This window comes from Phalaenopsis equestris, unplaced genomic scaffold, assembly GCF_001263595.1.
Source record: "Phalaenopsis equestris unplaced genomic scaffold, ASM126359v1 Scaffold000926, whole genome shotgun sequence".
Taxonomy (NCBI): domain Eukaryota; kingdom Viridiplantae; phylum Streptophyta; class Magnoliopsida; order Asparagales; family Orchidaceae; genus Phalaenopsis; species Phalaenopsis equestris.
This window is the reverse complement of record NW_018165365.1, coordinates 337745-357958: the sequence shown is the minus strand read 5'-3', so window position 1 is coordinate 357958 and position 20214 is coordinate 337745. Positions and strand designations below refer to the sequence as shown.

Genomic DNA, 20214 nt, shown 5'->3' with positions numbered 1-20214 from the left:
TACATATGTGTGTGTGTGTGTGTGTGTGTGTGTGTTTGTTTAGTTATCTAACACCTCAATTTCAAATTTTATATATATGTCATCCTGCATATGCTCAAAAAGATGTATTTCACCATTCTTAATAATGATTTAAATTGTATAAAAGTAAAAAAAAAGTGCAGTATAGTTATATATATATAAATACATAGGATTTTGGTGTTATTTGTGTAAATGCCCCCCTTAAATTTATTATTAAAAGGGGTCTTAAAGTTGCATTTAGTCTAAAAACTCTGGTTAGTGAAACCAAAGTTATTTTTTTTTTGTTTAGCGGTTGTTTAGATGCTTGTAAGATTTAATTTAATATGATTCAGTAATTATTATAAATCTAGATTTAATAAATTATATCATGTTTAATCTATAAAAATATTTGATATGATTGGTGTTAAATTCAATTAAATTTTTTGATAACTTATTTTAGGATTTAAGATGGTTAGTTAAAATATCAATTTAATATTACATATTAATGATAAATTATTAAATATAATTAAATTTAATTTTACAAATTTATTTATAATTATGTAATCAGTAATTAAATATTCATTGAATTAATTAATATTTAATAATAACTATGTTAAAGTGGTTATATTAAACAATAATTTAATATTAGTTATTTATTAAAATAATTAATGTTTATTAGGATGTTATTAAATTAATTAAATTTTAACATGCAATATGATTTTTATTAATTAAGTATTAATTACTTACATATTAAATTATTAAAAAAATTAAATTAAATAAAACATTTCATAACATTTTAACAATCTAACTTTTAAATAAAATATTTTACTAACTCAAATTTTAATTGAAGCATGATTATAATAAAAACATAATTAAAATATTATAATTTAAATTTAAATAATTTAAAATATTATTTTAAATATTTGGGTAGTCATTATCTAAAAACCAACTAAAATTTAATTAATTAAAGCAAGACAGCAATACCATTCCCGACCCACACCCGAAACCCTCGCTTCTGTATCTTCCGCAACGACGGGGTCGCGACCTCTGAAACTCCCATCTTTCTCCTCCATCTGATTCACTATTGCCAGAAACCATTGAAGAAGGTAACACCTTCTCTTGCTTCCTCCCACCCGCCTTCGCGCGCTCCCGCTTCTCCAAATCCCGTGAATCCGTCTTCCAAAGGAATTTACTGAATCCTGGATTTAACGGAGGAAAAGCGGGATTTGAGAACCTGTAGGATTTAACGATTTCATTTGTGCTGTTTGGTAGTATTTAGGTTAAATCCTTCTACCAGGCAGCCCCTTAGTTTCCTCATTGCTTATGCATTCTAAAGGTATGGAGAAAGATGCAGTCCGCATGTTATGAATTTTAGTAGTGTGTTAGGTTTATACGTAGGAATTGGTTATACATAGGCCAGTTTGAGCGTGCTGACTGTTTGTTTGCATTCGGCTCATTCGAATTTTGTTGCATTGGTGTTCGGCTCATGTTTGAAATCTTTGGTAAACAATGTGTTCGTGTTGGGTTCATAAGATTTGTTAGGTAAAGGTTATTTGTTGGTTAATCAAATTTGAAAGTTGATCCAAAGAAAAATGAACATTTTAATAGATTTATATGGTTTAACCAAATCAACTAAAATGGCTTTCAAGTTTGAGAGGAGGTTCTTGTTTTTTGTTTGAGAATTTGCACTCATTTTTTTTCAATCTAAGCACTCCGGATAATTAAAGTTGATTTTTTAACGGTTTTTTTTTTTGAAAGGGTTTCAATCCATTGGAATATAGGCATAACTAGTTGTTTGTTGCTATTCATTTCCAATCACTTGCAACATAGTTTTTTTCCGAACTCAATTTAAAATGATATTGGACTCAGTATATTCCCTTTGTATGATTTTGGCTTCCTAATTTTAGCTTAATCACGAAGACAAAAAACATCATCTTTATTTTTAAGTTTAATTCAGCTAAAAAAATCTTTATTTTTTTATTTTTTTCATTTTGACTTACAGTTCCAAGACTTGTTTTGTTTTGAGAACCAACCTTATTTGGCATGACATCATTTTTTATGCTTGTTTTTTTCTGACTTGATAAGTCTGTGCAGATCTATGTCGCTATTTCGGAACACCTTTTTCTATGAGCTTTGAATGGAGAGAGACTTAATAAAGTTACATTTTTACTCAATTGACTTTACATTACATGCATATATACGTGCAAAATAAGAGCATAATTCAGAAAATTATTGTAAAGAAGAATATTTTCAATAATGAAAAATATTTATATGATAATTAATGTTGATTTCTATTATAAATAGCTTATGTAATGTGATAATTGATAAGATATGATGGCAATTATCTGTAAACTTAAGATGTCATAAAATATGCTCACTGAAGGTTTGCAACAACATTATTCAGAGGTGAATTAGTTAAAGATTTTGAATTGTCAGTTCACGAGAAGAGTGAATGATATTGGAAAGAGAGTTTTGTGAATGGGGAGTAGACAATTGTCAATGTGATTCTTGTCTGAGAAGGCATCAATATGATCCTTGAATAGCGATATTAATATAAGGTGTGAAGGAGGTATTAAAGAACAAAATTGACTTAGGGCATTGATATAGAGCGTTGATGGTGAGTTCAATTTTGTGAGGAAAAAAGGTTCCGACGTAGTTGTCATTGGAGCATAGAGATGGTTCATAGAGATGAGCTTGCTTGCGAGAAATAGAGAAGGATGCCAAGTGCCTCTATGATCATTGCCAGAGACAAGAATCTCATAGAGGAAGAAGTTGACCAAGTGCAAACGGGTCATAGCTTGAGGGAATTGTGTGAGCAAACCAATGGAGATTGAAAGTTTGAGGAGTGCAACATCAATGAGGTGTTTAGATAGGACAGAAAGATTCTAATTTATAACTCTAATGATACCATAGTAAAATATTAGAAGGGGGAGTCAATTGTAAATGACTGCATTGTTAACCAATCCCTTTTATGTTACATCCATATATGCAGGCATTTTTTTGCAATAATAGAAAGTTAAAGAAAAATATGATGAAGGAGAATATTCTCAATGACTATAAAAATTTAATATTGCCATATTTAAATTATCACTTGCAGTAATTATTTATAGAAGGAATTTAGGCTTTACCTTTTTCAAAGACTCTCGAGTAGACTTGTGTCTTGCTCTACTCTCGAGTAGACTCATATCTTGTCCTTCATAACATCAAGCTTGAGAACCTATTGTTGTGAAAAAATAATGAACTTGGTTGTGGTAACTTGATCAACCTGCATTGTAAAATTTCCAACCTCCAATGCGCATCATCCTCTATATCTTGATTCGTATCATCATCTTTGTTTGGTGTTTGCTTATATTTGACACCGACTCATTGATTATCTTCAATGTCATATCTGCTTTCTCATTGCATTTCTGATTCACGCAGGCATCCATTGATTGCCACATGCCTGTTGGTGACCACTCCACCATGTGGAACCATTATCCATTCTTCAGTTACCTATATCAACATTTTCATCATGTCACTTACGCCTCACTTTCTTTTGATGAGATTCATCTCACTTATTTTGCTTTGTTTCATGTAGTCTTATTTAACTCCATAATCTCCTTCGCTCATTAATGGCCATTGCACTTGTGATTTTTGTCCTTGTCATGTCGATCTCTTTGTTAATACTCTTTATGAATACACTATGTGTTCTTGCTCTCTATTTATACTTCCTTTGTCTCCATCTCTCGATATATCTATTTAAGAATCTTATCTGCGCCTTTTTTGAGATGTTAATTGTCAATTATTTGCATTTGATTCACGCCACTCTTCTTTCGTGGAACAATTGTGCCTTTTATGATACATGTAATTTTTAGAAGGTAAAATGTCTGGCTATTTTTTCTTAACTATTTTAAAACTGAAATTGACATCTTTTATGCACTTTAAGATTGTGAGATATCGTTACCATTTCTAAATTGTTGTATGTACTAACTATTTTTGGTGTTTATTATCATAATATGTTTTTTTCGTTGTAGAGGATTTCCTAATTTATTTATTTTGTTCACTTCTTTTGTCCGCATATATGCTTGTAGTAATTCAATAATTTAAAAAGATATATTCCTTTACAATCCTCTCTCATTTATAATAATTGCAATATTAAGTAATGCAAGGTAATATTGTGAATAATTTAGGACATGTGATAGTTTAGATATGATAACATCTTCCATTTCACAATAACAAGGCAAGTAATTGGGAAGTATCTCATTCTTAAGTTGATATTTATTGATACACATTTTAGTACTTAAATTTTGTAGAAATTTCATGGTATTGAGTGCGATTATTGTTACTACCAACATCCTATCATGTATCATACGCCCATAGTATCCTCTCATGTCAGCATACTTCTTAGTTAATGTTGGGAAGCTGGGTATTTCTACTGTTGCCACTAATAACATAGGATTTGGCTTAGGTTTCACTGCATGCTCATCTCAGTTGATGTATTTGAATAGCAAAAGACTTCCCTAGTGATTTAAAACTATCAGCATGTTCTGTTTCACAGAGACTGTATTCTTTTGTCCGTAGTTATTTCAAGATTATGGAGACTGTTACTATTCGTTTCACTTTCTCTTTATGTCTTGAATGGTGATTTGAAAAATTAAACCTCATCTTAACCATGGTGTATATTAAATCAGTTAAAAACCTCTCACTTGTTATCTGTTTAAACTGACTATGAAATGTGTTTTGAGGTTTTATGATTCCTATAGATGCCTGATGGTGCAAATCCTTTTTTTCAGTTTCTTATGTTCTATTGGGCAAAGTGTACTTTTATAAGGTGATGGATATGCCGCCAGAAACTCAGCATTCTTCAGCTTATCTAAGTCAAGTTTGTTTGCTTCTGAGGACTATTCTAGCCAATGTATTTTGGGAATTATCTATTTGGATTAATGACTAAATTTTATTGTTCTTCCTTGCTGCAGCCACTTCTGTTCACAGATTTTCAAACTTGCTAGCTACCCTTTTTCTAATTTAATGGATAAGTCTTCTAGTCATTCATTACCCATGCAAACAGAAATTATTGACATTGGTTCCTCAGATAGTGATGGGGATATTGACTTCGAATTTGACGGACTTTTTGATGGAACAACTGCTCAGTCCAGAGATCATTCTGAAAGATTTATAGGCCAAAACCATGGTATGAGAGTACAAAAGCCTCCGAATCACAGTAATGGTTCCGCCTCATCTGCTTCCGTAAGGAGCAGGCCTTTCTTAGGAACTTCTGGTGAAATTCTTGGTAGGACTTTTGGAAACAATTGTGCAGGTGAAATCAGTAATTTATCTTCAGAAGGTGCAATTCACGCTTCACAACCAAAGGATCATGCCTGGTTGACACACCAAAATCCATACAGCGGCAGTATAAGCAATGGGAAATTTGATGCAAGCCATATTTCTGGTCGGAGCACTGAAGCTGGAGTTTCACAGACATCAAAGCGTATCCTTCCATCCTCTTTGCAAAAACCGACATCGGGAACTGTATCTGTACCCAGCACAGGTGTCCATGGGAAGGCTTTGTTTCCTCCACAGAAAAAACCCATGCAAGATGAAAAGAATAGATGGTCTCAGGAAGGTATGGATGATGATGCTCATAATCATAGTAGAATTGAAACAGCTCATGGTTTTGGTGAGTCACAAATGCCTAGTTCCACATATGTGGAGGATCTTGGTGAAATAATGGGCAAAAATCTTGCCCATGAAAGGGAAAAGAGAGCTTTGCCTTTTCATTGGATTGATAAAACTGCTAGCAATAATCAGTTGAATGCTTCAATGCATAGCAAGGGTACAGTTCGACCTCCAAATTTTGGTGCAAGACCTTCCTATCCTGTGTCACCAAGTAATGTTGATAATATGCATAAATTCTCAGATGCACATTTCAGGAATGAGAGATTAATTTCTACATCGAGAGGTTTATATAAAGTTAGAGGTAATTTAGAGATTCTAGGGGAATTATTACTCTGTTTAAGGGAAAACATATTTTTGTGTATGAATGATATTCATGTCTGAGGTTAATAAAAAGGAGATTTACTTATTGTTTTTTTGGCCAGATAATGTTTTTGTGCATGAAAATGAACCTGCAACTAGGATTTTGCCTCAATATCCTGGAAAATCTTTTGGCAATGTCAGACTGTCTGGCTCAGATGGAGGAAATTTTTCTGGCTCTAGTGAGCATTGTCACGGACATGATGAAAGACCAATCTATCAAGAGGCTTTGCAGGTACTTCTACATGGGGATCATTTACTAGTTTGCTTTCTTCTTTTATTTAAATCCATGATTGTTTTTTGTGATATTTTTGTTTCATAAACTTAAAATTTGTATATTTAGTTGAATTTATTGATTGCAAGAGAGGTGCATGCTTCTTTCTCAGAGCTTAACTATGATTCCCTGTATTTTACACAGAATCTTGGCCAGCCAAAACTAGAAGAAGATCTACCGGAGGGGCTTTTAACTGTGTCTCTATTAAAGCATCAGGTGAGAAATCTGGTGAAGGTGAATTATTCTTTGTTTTTTTTAAGAAAACTATTCAAAATAACAGTAATCTGGATCTCCTTATTGTGGTTCTGGCTGCCTTATGTTTTCTTCTGCTTCATGGATTTATCTTGTGCAAAACTTTTGTTGCCTTCACTGCTGGTCTACTGCTTGACATTGTTGCTAAAGTCAGCTCTCCACTGATAGCCGCTGATTTGCTACTATTTCACCCCATTCAGCTTCTGCTGGATTTATGTAGAAGCTGATATTGTATTCCCGCTGTTGTCGGTAGTGTAGCAGAAATGGGAAACTATAAAAGCAACCAGAGTTGCTAATTTTGCATTAGTGAATCAGAAAGTTACTAAAACTGTTTGTACTACGGTTGAATTGTGATTCGCTGATTTTGCTGGATCGAGACTTTGAAATAAAAACTTACAATTTTGGGACGGATTCTAGAATTTTTGTAACCTACAAATTAATAGGATATTTGATCAATGTAACAGATCATTTGGTTGCTTGATTAAAATTCAGATTTCTTCAAATTTATATGTGTATATATGCTGTTTGATTTGAATTTTTTGAACGAAGTACATGACAATAATTTATGGCAGAAGCTTAGCATGCGTTCTGGGTCTTTATTGTTGACTTACATTCTTTTTTTTCATTCATGTACTTTGTCATTGATTTTTCATGCATTATTGGAATTTAATCAAATTGTTAATGTTGAATCTTAGATTGTCCTTTGGTAAGACATGCCTCGAGAGTTAGAGCCGAGAGAGGAGGGAGAGAGAGAGATAGAGAGAGAGAAGAGAGGAGAGAATTTTTGGTAGAGAAGTTTGGGGAAAAAAGTCCCTTTATAAATCTTCTAGCCTTCTATTTATAGGATTATATTTGTGCATTTACAAAAGGAGGGAACAATTATGAAAACTGCCTTTAATGCAATTGATGCGCTAATTTAATTTCAAATTTGCTTTACAATTTAAGTGTAATACAATGACTGCCATGTTTGAGTTCGATCGACAGGCGACTGGTTGCGTGATGATTGCTCTTGCCGAGGTAAAGTCGGGCAGTCAACTGGTTGCGACCGTACATCCTTGCAAGGAGTTTAGGTAGCTGGGACTGTAAGCATGATCCGCCGATTGGATCCACTGACATTGTATGTCGGTCGACTTGATCAAGCGGTCGGTCGTTGGATGGCTGGTTCAGATTATGCTACTTTATTCAAACGCTTCAATTGTTCGGCCATCATCCGTGGCCATTTGATTGCTTTGAGATTAGTGCCGACAGTATTGGTGCATATATATTAATCCCCCGAGTTTTCTTGCTCTTTGATAGTGACAACTACAATAAGAATGAAGAAACTATTAAACAATCAATCACACCAAAATTCAGACAATTAAATCGATAATTAACTTTCCTTTGGCCCATTGAGCCCTATAAATAGGATAAGAGGGTTGACATTACGTTCTTTGCTGTCAATGTTCCTTAGATAGTTGAGGCATAGATAGTTGAGGCATATCATGGCTGATGGTACGTGCCAAGACGAGGTGGATCCAAATTTCTGGCTATGACGGGCTTTCAGATCCTTGCCTCTGTAAGGAAGAAAAATGTCATAAAGAAAAATGGTTGAAACCCTAACCTGTGTCGGCTAATCAAGTCGACTCATCTGAGGGTCCCGACAAGCAGGCTCTCAAAAAGTTTTGCCAATGAAGACCGACTATTAGGCCTGACACGGGCGCGATTGTTGAGGGTCAACAGAACCTGATTGCCGAAAGAGGTTAGTGACACAAGATCAAAGGAAATGACGGTTACCGACTCTCGCCGGTCAACACTGCAGAAAAACGGAGGTACTCCGTCACGAGGGAGAGATGCGCTTTTGAAGGCCCTTTCTTCAATAGAGAATTTTTTATGTATGTACGAATTTTATGTGATAGTTGGGGTTTTTTTGTAATTTCTTGACATTATCTCAATTCAGATGAATCGGTCGTATCAAAGGATCGCGGGGATGGTAAAACATCAAAAGATGCTGCCGAATCCACTCTTGCTGTCGTGACCGGGCCACAAGGTATGATCGCCGCGCTTCCACTATTGGTCAATGCAGAGGGGTATCGACCGCTCGATCGTGTGCGTGTATCTGGTCCCACTTTTTCGAACTCACTTGGCCACTTCAGTGGCTCCTAGCAGGAGTAGTATGACTGGTGGCAGCTTCCATTCGAATTTATGGAGTGACTAATGAACATAATTGGACTGTTGGCGAGAGAAGTTGGTCCTTCGAAGGGAGCGACCAGAGATTTTGCTAAAGATTCGATGCGAGAATTATCAGCCCACTTGACAACCACAAATTTAGAGGCGACGACCCTACGAACGAAAGTCCCACTTTGAAAAGTGGGCTGATGGGTGTAGTGCGTGAGTTGAGGACACACCGCGAGTCGACCGCTCTAAGTGAATTCAAGCTCGATGCTGATCGGGTGGAAAAAATTAGATTAGGTGGAGAGTTGGCTTTTCGAAGGTTAATTCAGAAGGGGTATGTCCCGATTGAAGCCTTGGAAGACACATTTATAAAATACTTTGTTCGAGTTTTGTAAAGATGTTACTTGTAATAAAATGATATTTAAATAAGTATGAATGGATGTTTGGTGTGACACTTATCATTATGTGACACCTCATTTCACGCGCCCGCTTTATAAATAGGATGAGGGACCGCTTTTCACCTTTTATGCTTTTTTATTTCTTTCTCAATCTTCGGCCATTCTTCTTTCATCCCTCGATAGTCTTTTGCTCCTTGCGATGAATCCAAGTAATCTCCAGTTCTCTTCTGTTCTATTGTGGTTGACAATCCTTTGTTTTAAACAGAGTGCGGTAGGGGAGTTGCAGAGGAGGTATGCCTTTGATGGCATCATTGTACTTTGAAGAGTTTCGAGGTTAGTGTGTGCGACGAACAATGTAGGCTCAGATTTGATCTTCTATCGGGACTAGTTCAAATATGCTCTCTGACTGCTCTTGTGCATCGAGCTTCAGAGCATTTTGAATAAGTACATGGTCATTCCAGCCGTAAGTACTATGGAAGATTTGGGCAGTTTTAGGTTTCTCCTTCAGCAGGAATACTTAAGTGGTTCCAGTGTTATCGCCAATGAATGAGACAAACTATCTAGCCCACTTAAGGTTCTTACTTTTGATGGTCTCCAAATATCATTGTGGACAATAGAAGAAAAGATGTGAGAGTTTGTACTGGATCATCAGATAAATATTTTTAGTGTGTTTAGAAAGTTGATAAATCTCACAATGATAAGTACTATTTTTTTTATAAATAAATGGGGATATAAATTTGCAACATAATTAAATTAGGATGATCCGGATGACAATGTCATAACATGATTTGTTTTTCAACATATATAGACTCAAAAAACTCAGAGACTTGAGAGAAAATTGGAGGTGAGACTACTTGTTGTTTAGAGGGAAACTTTCATTGGGCAGATATAAATCTTGATACATTTTCAACACCGCCATTTACCTTTTCTTGAATTCACAATCTAAAATTCGCAAAAGTTTGTAAAAAATTTAATTATATATTTCATATCATGTTCAAGCTTACTAATTAAAATTAAATTACAATGCAACTGTGGAACATATAAAACAGAGGAAATGTTGATCTCCTGAGCGAGCTTTATTTGTCCTTTTCTAGCAATTTTTTAGTGATACATCTGCAAGTTTTACAGATGTAGATGTAGAAGTTTCTTAATAGTTGACTAGAGCATTGAGTTTTCAGTCATATAATTTGGTTTTGAATCTATGTCTATTGTCTAAGGGCCCGTTTGGGGCAGCTTATTTGGGCGGTGGGCGTTTTAAAAACGCCGACAAGGAGTTTGGTTGGCGCGTTTATATTACGGTAGGAAATCGCCGAACGCATCTCCTTCGTTATTCGACGCCGCACCTCCCATCCCGCTTTCCGCGTATCGTTTGGGATTATTACCCTCAAGCCCTTTCAATCCCGTCCCCAAGCGTGTCGATCCCCTTCCTGCCTTCTCTCGCGATCCCGTCCCGATCGCGGTCCAAAGCGGAGAGGAAAATTCGTTTGAAGCTCAGCGGTCAAGCGGAGATGAAAGGGGTCTCGTTCAAAGCTCTCCCACACTCGAACTGCAGGGAGAAGAGGAATGAAGAGGATCAAAGCACTCCCACAGTCGAACCGCAGGGAGAAGAGGAACGAAGAGGATCTCAAACCGCAGGGAGAAGAGGAACGAAGCTCTCCCACAGTCGAACCGTTGGGAGAAGAGGAACGAAGCGGATCTTTTTGTTCACTCTAAGCATTTTGGTTTCCTAAATTCACATTTTTTAACGTTTTTCATTTCATCTTTTCTCCATACGGTGAGGAATAATTTTTCTGTCCTCTTTTCAACATCTTTTCTGTCTTTCATGATGAGGATGTACAATGGTTAGGGTTTAGGCTGCCTAAGCTAATAAATTTGCTGAGAGAGCATTTTTCGGAAATCTTTGAACTTGACAGAAAGCGTTAGCAATTTTTACAGCATTTTTCCAGACATCTCATCCTTTCCTCTAGCTGATGTTTGATGTGCTTGTTTCATTTCTAGTTAGCTTATCTCTTTTGGAGCCGAACTTTATAAGGTTCAAACCTTTACATGATATTTTGTTCTTCTTGTGAAACCTCTATTCCCTTAAAAATCCATGCAGGGAAAAGGTTTCACAGCTCCTTAATCCATGCTATTACAAAAATTGTTACTTTGATGTTGCATTGTTCCTTCAAGATGACCTTCTGTTGGTTCTATTTTTTTTCCCCTATAGCTCAGTTGCAAACAGTTTAATAAATCCAGGGGTAGAATGGTCATTTATCCAACTATAGCTCTCAGTAAGCTGTTCTGAATAAGCCGCCTCAAACAACAAGCCAACTTATTCTTATAATCTGCAGATTATCAGATTATCAGAATAATCTGTTTATCAGCAGATTATAAATAATCAACAGCTGCCTCAAACAAACCCTAAATCTCTTATTATTGACAAGATAAGAGAATGATATATTATCTTGGTGTGACATGACATTGGTGTGCTGTTCTGAGTTACCCCTAAGTAGTTTTTTCAGTATTTCAAGTTGTTTTTTGGTGAATGGTTCAATTGACGCTTTAGATATGGTTGCAACATAAGCCTAACTCCCTTGATCCTTCTTTCCATGTTAAGGTTTCCAATCTACAGTTTTTTCTTTAGTTTCCAATATTTGTGACTTTGAGTCATGGGAAGAATTATGAGAGTACAAAATCGAGCTTTCAACATTTGGGAAACTCTTATTTCCGGTCATTATAAACTTCTTTCTAATCTTTTTCCTTCTAACTTCAACAAAAGCTTCATGGGTAGATTGAAGAGGCTTTTTTTCCCATGATATTCCCTCACTTCATTTAATTTCTTAGTTAGTCCCACTAAGACTTTGATAGCTTTCTTCTTCTTGGCGATGAATTTATACATCAGAGCTTCATATGGACATTTTCACAGACATGACTCAATGTATCCAATTGAAGTCAATATTTTATCAAGGTGTTGAAATATTGGGTGAAACTTAGCTCTCCTTCATGAATATCCTGTAGTTTGGTCAATACAACCATATGGTCTTAAATCTTCAATGTGCGATGGTTAGGATCGGTGAGCTCAGGAATCATGCCCTCTCCTGTGAGATGTTACTTTTTTTATTTTTCCACAAATGTATATAAACACTGATTAGGAACATTGAAGGAAGTTATGTCCATTAAGTATATGGTTTATGATAAAGAAAGAAAGTCCAGGGGCTGTTTGGACAATTTATGGTCTTTGATTATGAACTAACCTTCGAAGTAGAGCCAGTCATTTTTATTCTTTGCTTGGTCATAACCGTATGCATGTTTAAGGCTAGAAAGAATTCCTGGTTGATGCTTGCTAGCTGCTACTATTTGCAGGATTGTTGGTTTCTTCTTGCCGCTGGAGAGGAGCAATCAAATAGTTTTGTTGGTTGTTGCTTGCTGCAGAAGGTGAGGAATGTCTGGAAGGCCGAAGAGGTAAGGAACGTCTGCTGGTTGCTCTGCTTGCTTGGGAAGGAGCTGTTGAGTTGCAGACAGGAAAGCAGGTGATTGGAGCTGTGACCAATCTGAGTGCTGTATAAATGCGCGAGTGATTTTGTGAAGGGCTTGCAGACTGGAGGCTACAGAGAGAGTTGCTGGTACTGGTGGCTGCAGAAAAGAGAAGTTGGGCAAGGCTGATAGATTAGATTAGGGCTGCCGCAGGGACTATAGGAGAAGGCCAATAGAGGAGAGAAAGGAGGGCCGAAAGATGAGGGCTACCACAAGATTCAGACGGAGCTGAATGACAATTCAGATGAGCGGTTGAAGCAGTCGAGAGATCCAAATGAGCAAACGACGTAGGATAGCGATCCAGTCAAAGCTGAAGCCGGACGATGAAAGTTTTCCTAAACCCGTCGAAGCCGAACCTGGAGTTTTGATACCATGAAAAATATAGGAAGGAATTCTCCAAATTCATATTCCAAATCTTTGACTATAAGGCTACATATATAGGGAAACAATTCTCTCTTAATCTAAAATCTTACCAATTTATCTAGCCTAAACATGGAAAGGAAATAATTCTGAAATAAACATAAATTGGAAGAGAACAAACTAATCAAGGAGTTTATCAAATTGTCTCCAATTAATAAGGGGGCTGATCCTCTTTTGTTTCCTCACAATCTAATTCATTATTATTTTTTTATGGTGTGAATCCTACTTTTTGCATGATCCTTATTCATTATTAATGGTCTTACAAAAAATAAAAAAAATTAGATGATCTTTAAATTATCATTTGAAATGGATTTTATCTATTTTCTGATCTTCTTCAACAGATGTTAAACTTTGTTGAAACTAAGAGTTAATGGATTGCAAATTTTGATTTCTGTGTTTATTTTGTGCAATTCAGCTTAGGTTTTTGCATTAAGGGTTGATGGATTTACTAATGCAAACCTTATGCACTACAGAAAATAGCGTTGGCTTGGATGGTTCATAAAGAAAAGAGCGTGCACTGTGCTGGTGGGATACTTGCTGATGATCAGGTCATTATTTTGTGGTTTATACAGTTGTAGATGTTTCTTTCCACCAAATGAGATGTTTCTTAGGATTTTGATTTGATCTTATTTTTCTCTCTTTATGCATAATCATAGGGTCTTGGTAAGACGATTTCAATGATAGCCCTCATACTTAAGCAGCAGAGTTTCCAGACTGAATTCATGTCAGATTCTTCACCACTTATTAGACCCGACGCCTTAAATTTAGATGATGATGAGTGTAACAATGCGGTTGATGTGAAAGACATTGGAAAGGATGATCTTTTTAGGAAGCAGATGGCTAGTACTTCTGGGAATCGCAGACCTGCTGCTGGAACTTTGGTAGTTTGTCCAGCTAGTATTTTAAGACAGTGGGCTTGTGAGCTAGAAGAAAAGGTATCAAGTTGTGCAAAGCTCTCTGTTCTAGTCTATCATGGAGGTGCACGGACGAAAGATCCTCAAGAATTGGCTAAACACGATATTGTTCTTACAACATATTCCATTGTAACTAATGAAGTTCCAAGGCAGCCTTTGGTTGATGATGATGATGATGAAAATGACCAAAAAAATATGGAGAAGTATGGACTATCTTCAGAATTTGCAGCCAGCAAGAAAAGGAAGCAGACATCCAATGCAGGAAGAAAGGGAAAGAAAAAAGGTAAAGGACTTGGAGATTCCCAGCTTGATTATGTTAGTGGCTCCCTTGCTAGAGTACGGTGGTTTAGGGTGATACTTGATGAAGCTCAAACGATTAAGAATCACAGAACTCAAGTAGCTAGAGCTTGTTGTGGACTTCGAGCTAAAAGAAGGTGGTGCTTATCTGGAACGCCTATGCAGAATTCAATTGATGATTTATACAGCTACTTCAGATTCCTGAAGTATGATCCTTATGCTGTCTTTAAGTCCTTCTGCAACTCCATAAAATATCCTATATCAAGAAATGCAAGCCAGGGATACAAAAAACTTCAAGCTGTTTTGAGAGTTGTTTTGCTTCGGCGCACAAAAGGTACTTTCCTCATTGTGATTATTTCAGTTGGTGATGGTTATTCATTTTCTGTTAGTCTACTTTTAGATTTAGTTTTTGCAGTAGAATTATATGTGCTCTGTCATAATGTTGTATGTGCTAAGCTATGTTGAATAGAGTAGCCACATTTTGCAGGGACGGATTAGTTGCTCTGTGCATGCATTCTCTGTGGCAGTCTATGGAGGGCCTGCACATGTGAGCTACAAATTTTCAATTTGTTTTTACACCCAAACTGAAATTATGGTAGATGCTTTGCAACAAGGAAATGGCAACACATGAGATGGAGCCTTCATTAAGGGTTCATTTGGTATTATTGTGCTGTCTTTAAAAAAAGATTTTGTGATTTGTGTGGAAAATGCATAATAGATCCCAAACTCCATGCATGGCCTGCTTCACAACTTTATGATTACAGAGGACACACTTGCAGAGTAGCTCATCTATCTCTTTAGACTAATGGTGAATTTAGATTTTACAAACTTATTATTTTACTCAAATGTGTTTATTGGAACTATTGGTTTGTGGATTTTCTTGTTGGCTATTGAGTTTCAAGCAACTGTAGCAAATCAGCAGTCGTGGGCATAAACCTTCATGCTAGTACACATAAACTTCCATTCCCAATATTAAACTTCTATTACCTTATTAAACGGTAATATTCATTTTTTATGCCAGAAAGTGATTGAATGCTTTGCAGTATTCTTTTACTTGTTTGGTCTCGTGGGTATCCTTGGATATAACCAACTGCGGTTAAACAATGTCAATACTGCACTTCAAAAATAGTTAGTGATGGTAGCTTTGAACACGTACTTTTCCCCGTGGAAATTGAAGTCAGGACAAAGCCCAAGAGCAAGTTTTTAAATTTCCAGCACTTGCTGGGAGTGCATATGCGTTAGATTTGCTCTGAGTCATGCTCTGTATGCTTCTGAGAACCTGTCTAATTAGCATATCTCATTTGGCTTTGTTTTGCTTTTTTGAGACCTTCCCACCACTCCTGCTGTTTGCCTCGGATGAATTATACAAATCAAAATTTTCTCCTTAAAAATTCTTATGAAATTTGCTAGCCGCTAAAATAAAGGATTACTTTTTCTTCTTATATATCTAGTTTTCTTGATCAATGAAAGCCATTATCATACATTTTGAACTTTCAGTTCTTATTTTTGACGAAAACTTGATGTAGAATTGTGCCTTATGTCTTTTATTTTTTGTCCGTTTTTATGAATCACTGTCTTCTTTTGTGCAGACACCCGAATTAATGGGGAGGCGATTATTAAGTTACCTCCAAAATCAATATGCTTAAAGGAGGTGGATTTTTCTCATGAGGAGCGAGCATTCTACATGAAGCTAGAAGCAGATTCAAGACAACAATTCAAGGTAATTTTAATGAACCTAATCTTATTAGGTAAAATTTTTAATTGATTTTAATGTAATCCATCGAACTCTCTAGTTCTCTGTAGTTCTTGAGAAAATAGGTCAAAATAGTCTCCAAAATATCTGTATGTGGGTTAGGTCTAAGTATCAGGTATGTCCTATTTACTCCCCAAAACTTCTCAAATATGATTCCAAATGTTTCCTCACGGTGTAACTTGATGGAAAGTGCATGCAAATTTGACGATGGACGTTTGGAAGGAGGGTATTTTAGGAATATAAAAGTTTTTATTTTTAACCTATCTCTGACAATCCCTAAGTGTTGCTACCTGATCTCATTTTTTTAAAGGTAGAATTAGTTCTTACTGGAATATCATTTCAATAAAATCAATAAAATATACAAAAGCAACACAAACTTCAATATCATGAAATAAAAAAAATAATGAACTCAATGTATTTCACCTGACTAAAAAATCATCACATCTTGAAATGTATTTCATCTGAATAAAAAATTATCACATTTTGAATTGAAAAAGATGAATTTAATGAAATGAAGATAGAAATTAATATTATGTAATTTTTCTTAAGGAAATATCTCAATCCACAACCTCTCTTTCGGTGCAATGTCCCTTTTCTTAGCTAGGGCGACACTGCCCGTATTTTAGGGCGGGCAATTCCTCAACCTGAAATATCTTTAATATTTCAAGGCTCTTTGATAATTTTCCCCCCAGTTATGTTATTTGCCATGAATAAAAAAATAAACCCGTTTCTCTTTTATGTATTTCCCTATGGCGCTTTTCAGCCCTTAAGCCTCAATGGCAAAAGCCACATCAAGCTTGCTAGTCATCTCATATCCGATTTCTTATGTTCCTTTCTTGCGACAATAGCTCATCCCTCCATTTTTTCTGCCACTGATGGCCAATGCAGCAATGCCTGGACTATTGGACGGGCCTCCCACTTTAGGACTCTCCCTTTGTTACTCGTGCCTCATCAGCCATGCTTGTGAGATCGTTCCTCTCTCTTCTCCCGACATTGATGACCAACAATAGCTCATCAACATATGCATTTTGCATGTCAAATCATTGAAAAATTTTATCAAATAATCGTTTTTCCCCCCTCTTAGTTGAAGATTTATTACTACATTTTTTACCCAAAAAATACGTATGAAATAATTTGAGGTTTTTTTGCTTAGGTATACTAGTAAAACAATAATAGTAGATTGTCATATGTTCAGACTTAGAATTTATCCGGAAGATTTGTGGACCAAAAGTTCACCAAACAAGTGGTCACTTTGCAAGAAAGGAAACGTGACAATTTAAAAATTTGGAAGGAAGCTGTTTACATTCTTATCAAAGTTAGCCTAACTCTTCAACTCTACCAACTTTGGCCGATGTTTCATCAAATTCTATAAGAGGGATTGTTCTGAATTATATTTGAGGAGTTCAGGAATTAAATTGGACACATTCAATATTCTGAAAACTTAAATGACCCGCCTTAAATTGCTTGTAAACTGTTTTGATCTTTGTCTTTATAGTTCCTAGTATGCTTGCTTCTCAGCTGTTCTCTTGGTTACTCTGTTCTTTACTATATTTGTAGTTTGTTACTGTTGTATTATGGTTTTCAGTTGGCTCAATTTAAGCTTATATTATTCATTTTTTTTTTAATGTGCCATACAATTCAGGATCCATAGGCATGCCACCACGCAGGTGGTTCCAGAATTCCAAATTTGTGGTTATACCTCATTTTGATTGCATGGCTTCAGGAATATTGGGAATCAAAGTTTCATATTTTTCCTTTCTTCCAACTTTCCAGAAAATTTCCGCATTTGTTTATACACAATCCCTCTCTCCATCTCCCTCCCTCTCCTCCCCTTCCTCACTCTCCATCCCTCCCTCTTGCTGCATACACATCCATATATACATTCCATTCATGCGTTCTTGTGATGCTTTATGGAGCCTGACATAAAAATAATACATTTAGTTCAACATTTAGTAAACATTATAGAAGCCCCAAGTTTGTAATCAGCTGATTCAGCAGACGAGCTTTGCAAAAAAGAAAAAATAAAGAGGAGGTTTCACATAATTTAACTTATTGGCCCTGATCATGTAGTTGAAGGCTTGCAAAATTGTTTTGTAGGTAGGTTATCATGTTTCTAAAGTGATAGCCAAGAAAAGTCTAATTTGATTGTTTGATTTTGAAGATACCTGGTGATTAAGTGGTTTTGTATAATCAATTTGTGAAGGAATTGATTTTGTGGACCATTTTAATTTTTCTAGTTCAATTTAAAATGTCCATTTAAATATTTACTGTTTAAATTTTGTAATGCTTTGGCTTGATAGCTGTATGAACATCATATAAGCTTTGTTGAATGTGATGGGGTTTGCTGCATGCATCTATCTTTGTCAGTCCCCTCTATTAGTTGCTATATGTTGCGTTCATTTTAATTTCTATTAATTTTTTAATGATTGGCCTATCCCATCTCTCTTTTTTCATGTAAATATTTTTTAAATGTTTGGCTTTTTGTTTGTACTTTAAACATTTTTATTTCAAAATACTATTCTTTTAAAGGATGCTAGGAAATTGATTAGACAAAGCTTAAACCTTTTTTTTTATTGCTATGCCCATTTAAATTAATCTAATCTGGATTTAAATTCTTAAGCTATATATGAGAAACTTGCTAAGCATCAGGTTCCGTATTTCAGGCATATGCTGCTGCTGGCACCCTCAAACAAAATTATGCAAATATTTTGTTGATGCTTTTGCGACTCCGTCAGGCTTGTGGCCATCCAGTTCTTGTCAAAGGATATTATTCAGAAGCTCTTGCAAGAGATTCTATAGAAATGGCAAGGCAGCTGCCCAAAGATATGTTATTAAGTTTACTTTATCAATTGGAAGCATCCTCAACAATTTGTCCCGTATGCAGTGTAAGTCATATCTCTCTCTCTCTCTCTATATATATATATTTATATAATATGATACCGGAGTTAACCGAATCAACAATGGGAAAACCAAATTTTATTGCTGAATTCAAAATGGGAAAATACAAGTGCACTAACGGAAATAAAAATAGCAAATAGACAACACAAACTCAAGTTAGGGGGTAGATACAAGGGGGGTGGTTAGTGAGGTTTTGGAAGGGGGCACAGTGGCGGAAAAGGCGGTTGGCTGAAATCAGTAAGTCGGTTGTTTCCTTGGTGCCGAACAAGAAGCAAGCAGTTGGGAGTGATGTGGGAGGGCCATCCGGGGTGATGGCAGCAAGGATGGAGGGCCGAAATGCTAGCGACAACAAAGAGGAAGGGTGGCGACAACGATGGGGAATGCGATGGACTGTAGGATAGCGAAAGGTTGGCTGTTCAGGACTGCTGCAGCAAGGCAGTGAAGGAAAAGCAGGAAAAGTATAGGAAGAACAGCAAAAGGCTATTGTCCGGGCTGCCACAATGAAAAGGAATGCGTGGCTACAAAAGGGAAGGGATGCAAAGGAGTTGATGAATGATAAATCACCACCATGGGATCGAGGTGCAGCCGGAGCCGCAGTTGACACTTGGATACAATCCTAGATGGGAGAAACAATGTAGGTGGCTGTCCTAAACAAACTCATGTAAAAACTGCAATATAAGCCTAATACAACACATGTAGTGACGGACTAGAAAAGAATGGAAGGAAAGGAGGAAACTTGCTAAAAATTGGAAAGGAATCTAAATTAAGGCCGCTTGGTTCGACTCTAAGCCGTTTGCGTGAGCCGGATGTGTGCTCAGTCTAACGTGCTTTGTAAGTGGGAGACACCTCACATCAGTATATTTATTTATTTATATATGTTATTTATTTGTGTAGGTGAAATCCGATTTCAAGCTTTGTTTACCAATTGGATGAGCTGGCATCCACCCCTCTTTGTATGCATATATGCGACAAATAGTTTTCCTTTGTGAAAGTGATATAATGTATTTGAATTGTTTTGCAAACTTTGTTCGAGTATAAAGTTTATACTTTTCTTCCCAAGGAATGCAAATCAATTTAGGATCAATAATAGATTGTGCATTAGTAATGAGCTACGGTGGAGTGAGAAGGCACAAAATGTTATAATAGAAACTTACCCTTTTAAAGGTTTGCAAAATTTTAATATAATTGAGGTTTCTAATGGCTATAAGAAAGAAGTCCTACAAAGAATGTATTAATCAAAGTAAAAATAACAAATTTTGATGATAATACGATATGCTTGGTATAAAGGAAGATGTTTTCATGTTATATATATATATATATATATATATATAT

The 20214-nt window shown here is 36.0% G+C and overlaps 1 protein-coding gene across 4 annotated transcripts in view; it reads left to right on the top strand.

The window, feature by feature from the left end:
- The first annotated feature begins 983 nt into the window (after positions 1-983).
- The window catches only part of LOC110032347 (helicase-like transcription factor CHR28), a 52860-nt gene continuing 33629 nt past the window's right edge, over positions 984-20214 (top strand). Inside the window, exons 1-9 of one of the 4 annotated variants that reach the window (XM_020735939.1) lie at positions 984-1103; positions 4770-4807; positions 4953-5953; positions 6075-6244; positions 6428-6499; positions 13494-13568; positions 13677-14565; positions 15821-15951; positions 18648-18869. In XM_020735939.1, the coding sequence (XP_020591598.1) occupies positions 4776-4807; positions 4953-5953; positions 6075-6244; positions 6428-6499; positions 13494-13568; positions 13677-14565; positions 15821-15951; positions 18648-18869 (2592 nt within the window). In that variant the 5' untranslated portion in view covers positions 984-1103; positions 4770-4775. Of the gene's footprint in view, positions 1104-4769; positions 4859-4952; positions 5954-6074; positions 6245-6427; positions 6500-13493; positions 13569-13676; positions 14566-15820; positions 15952-18647; positions 18870-20214 lie in introns of all 4 variants that reach the window. The other 3 variants (XM_020735941.1, XM_020735940.1, XM_020735942.1) reach the window with 3 other exon arrangements.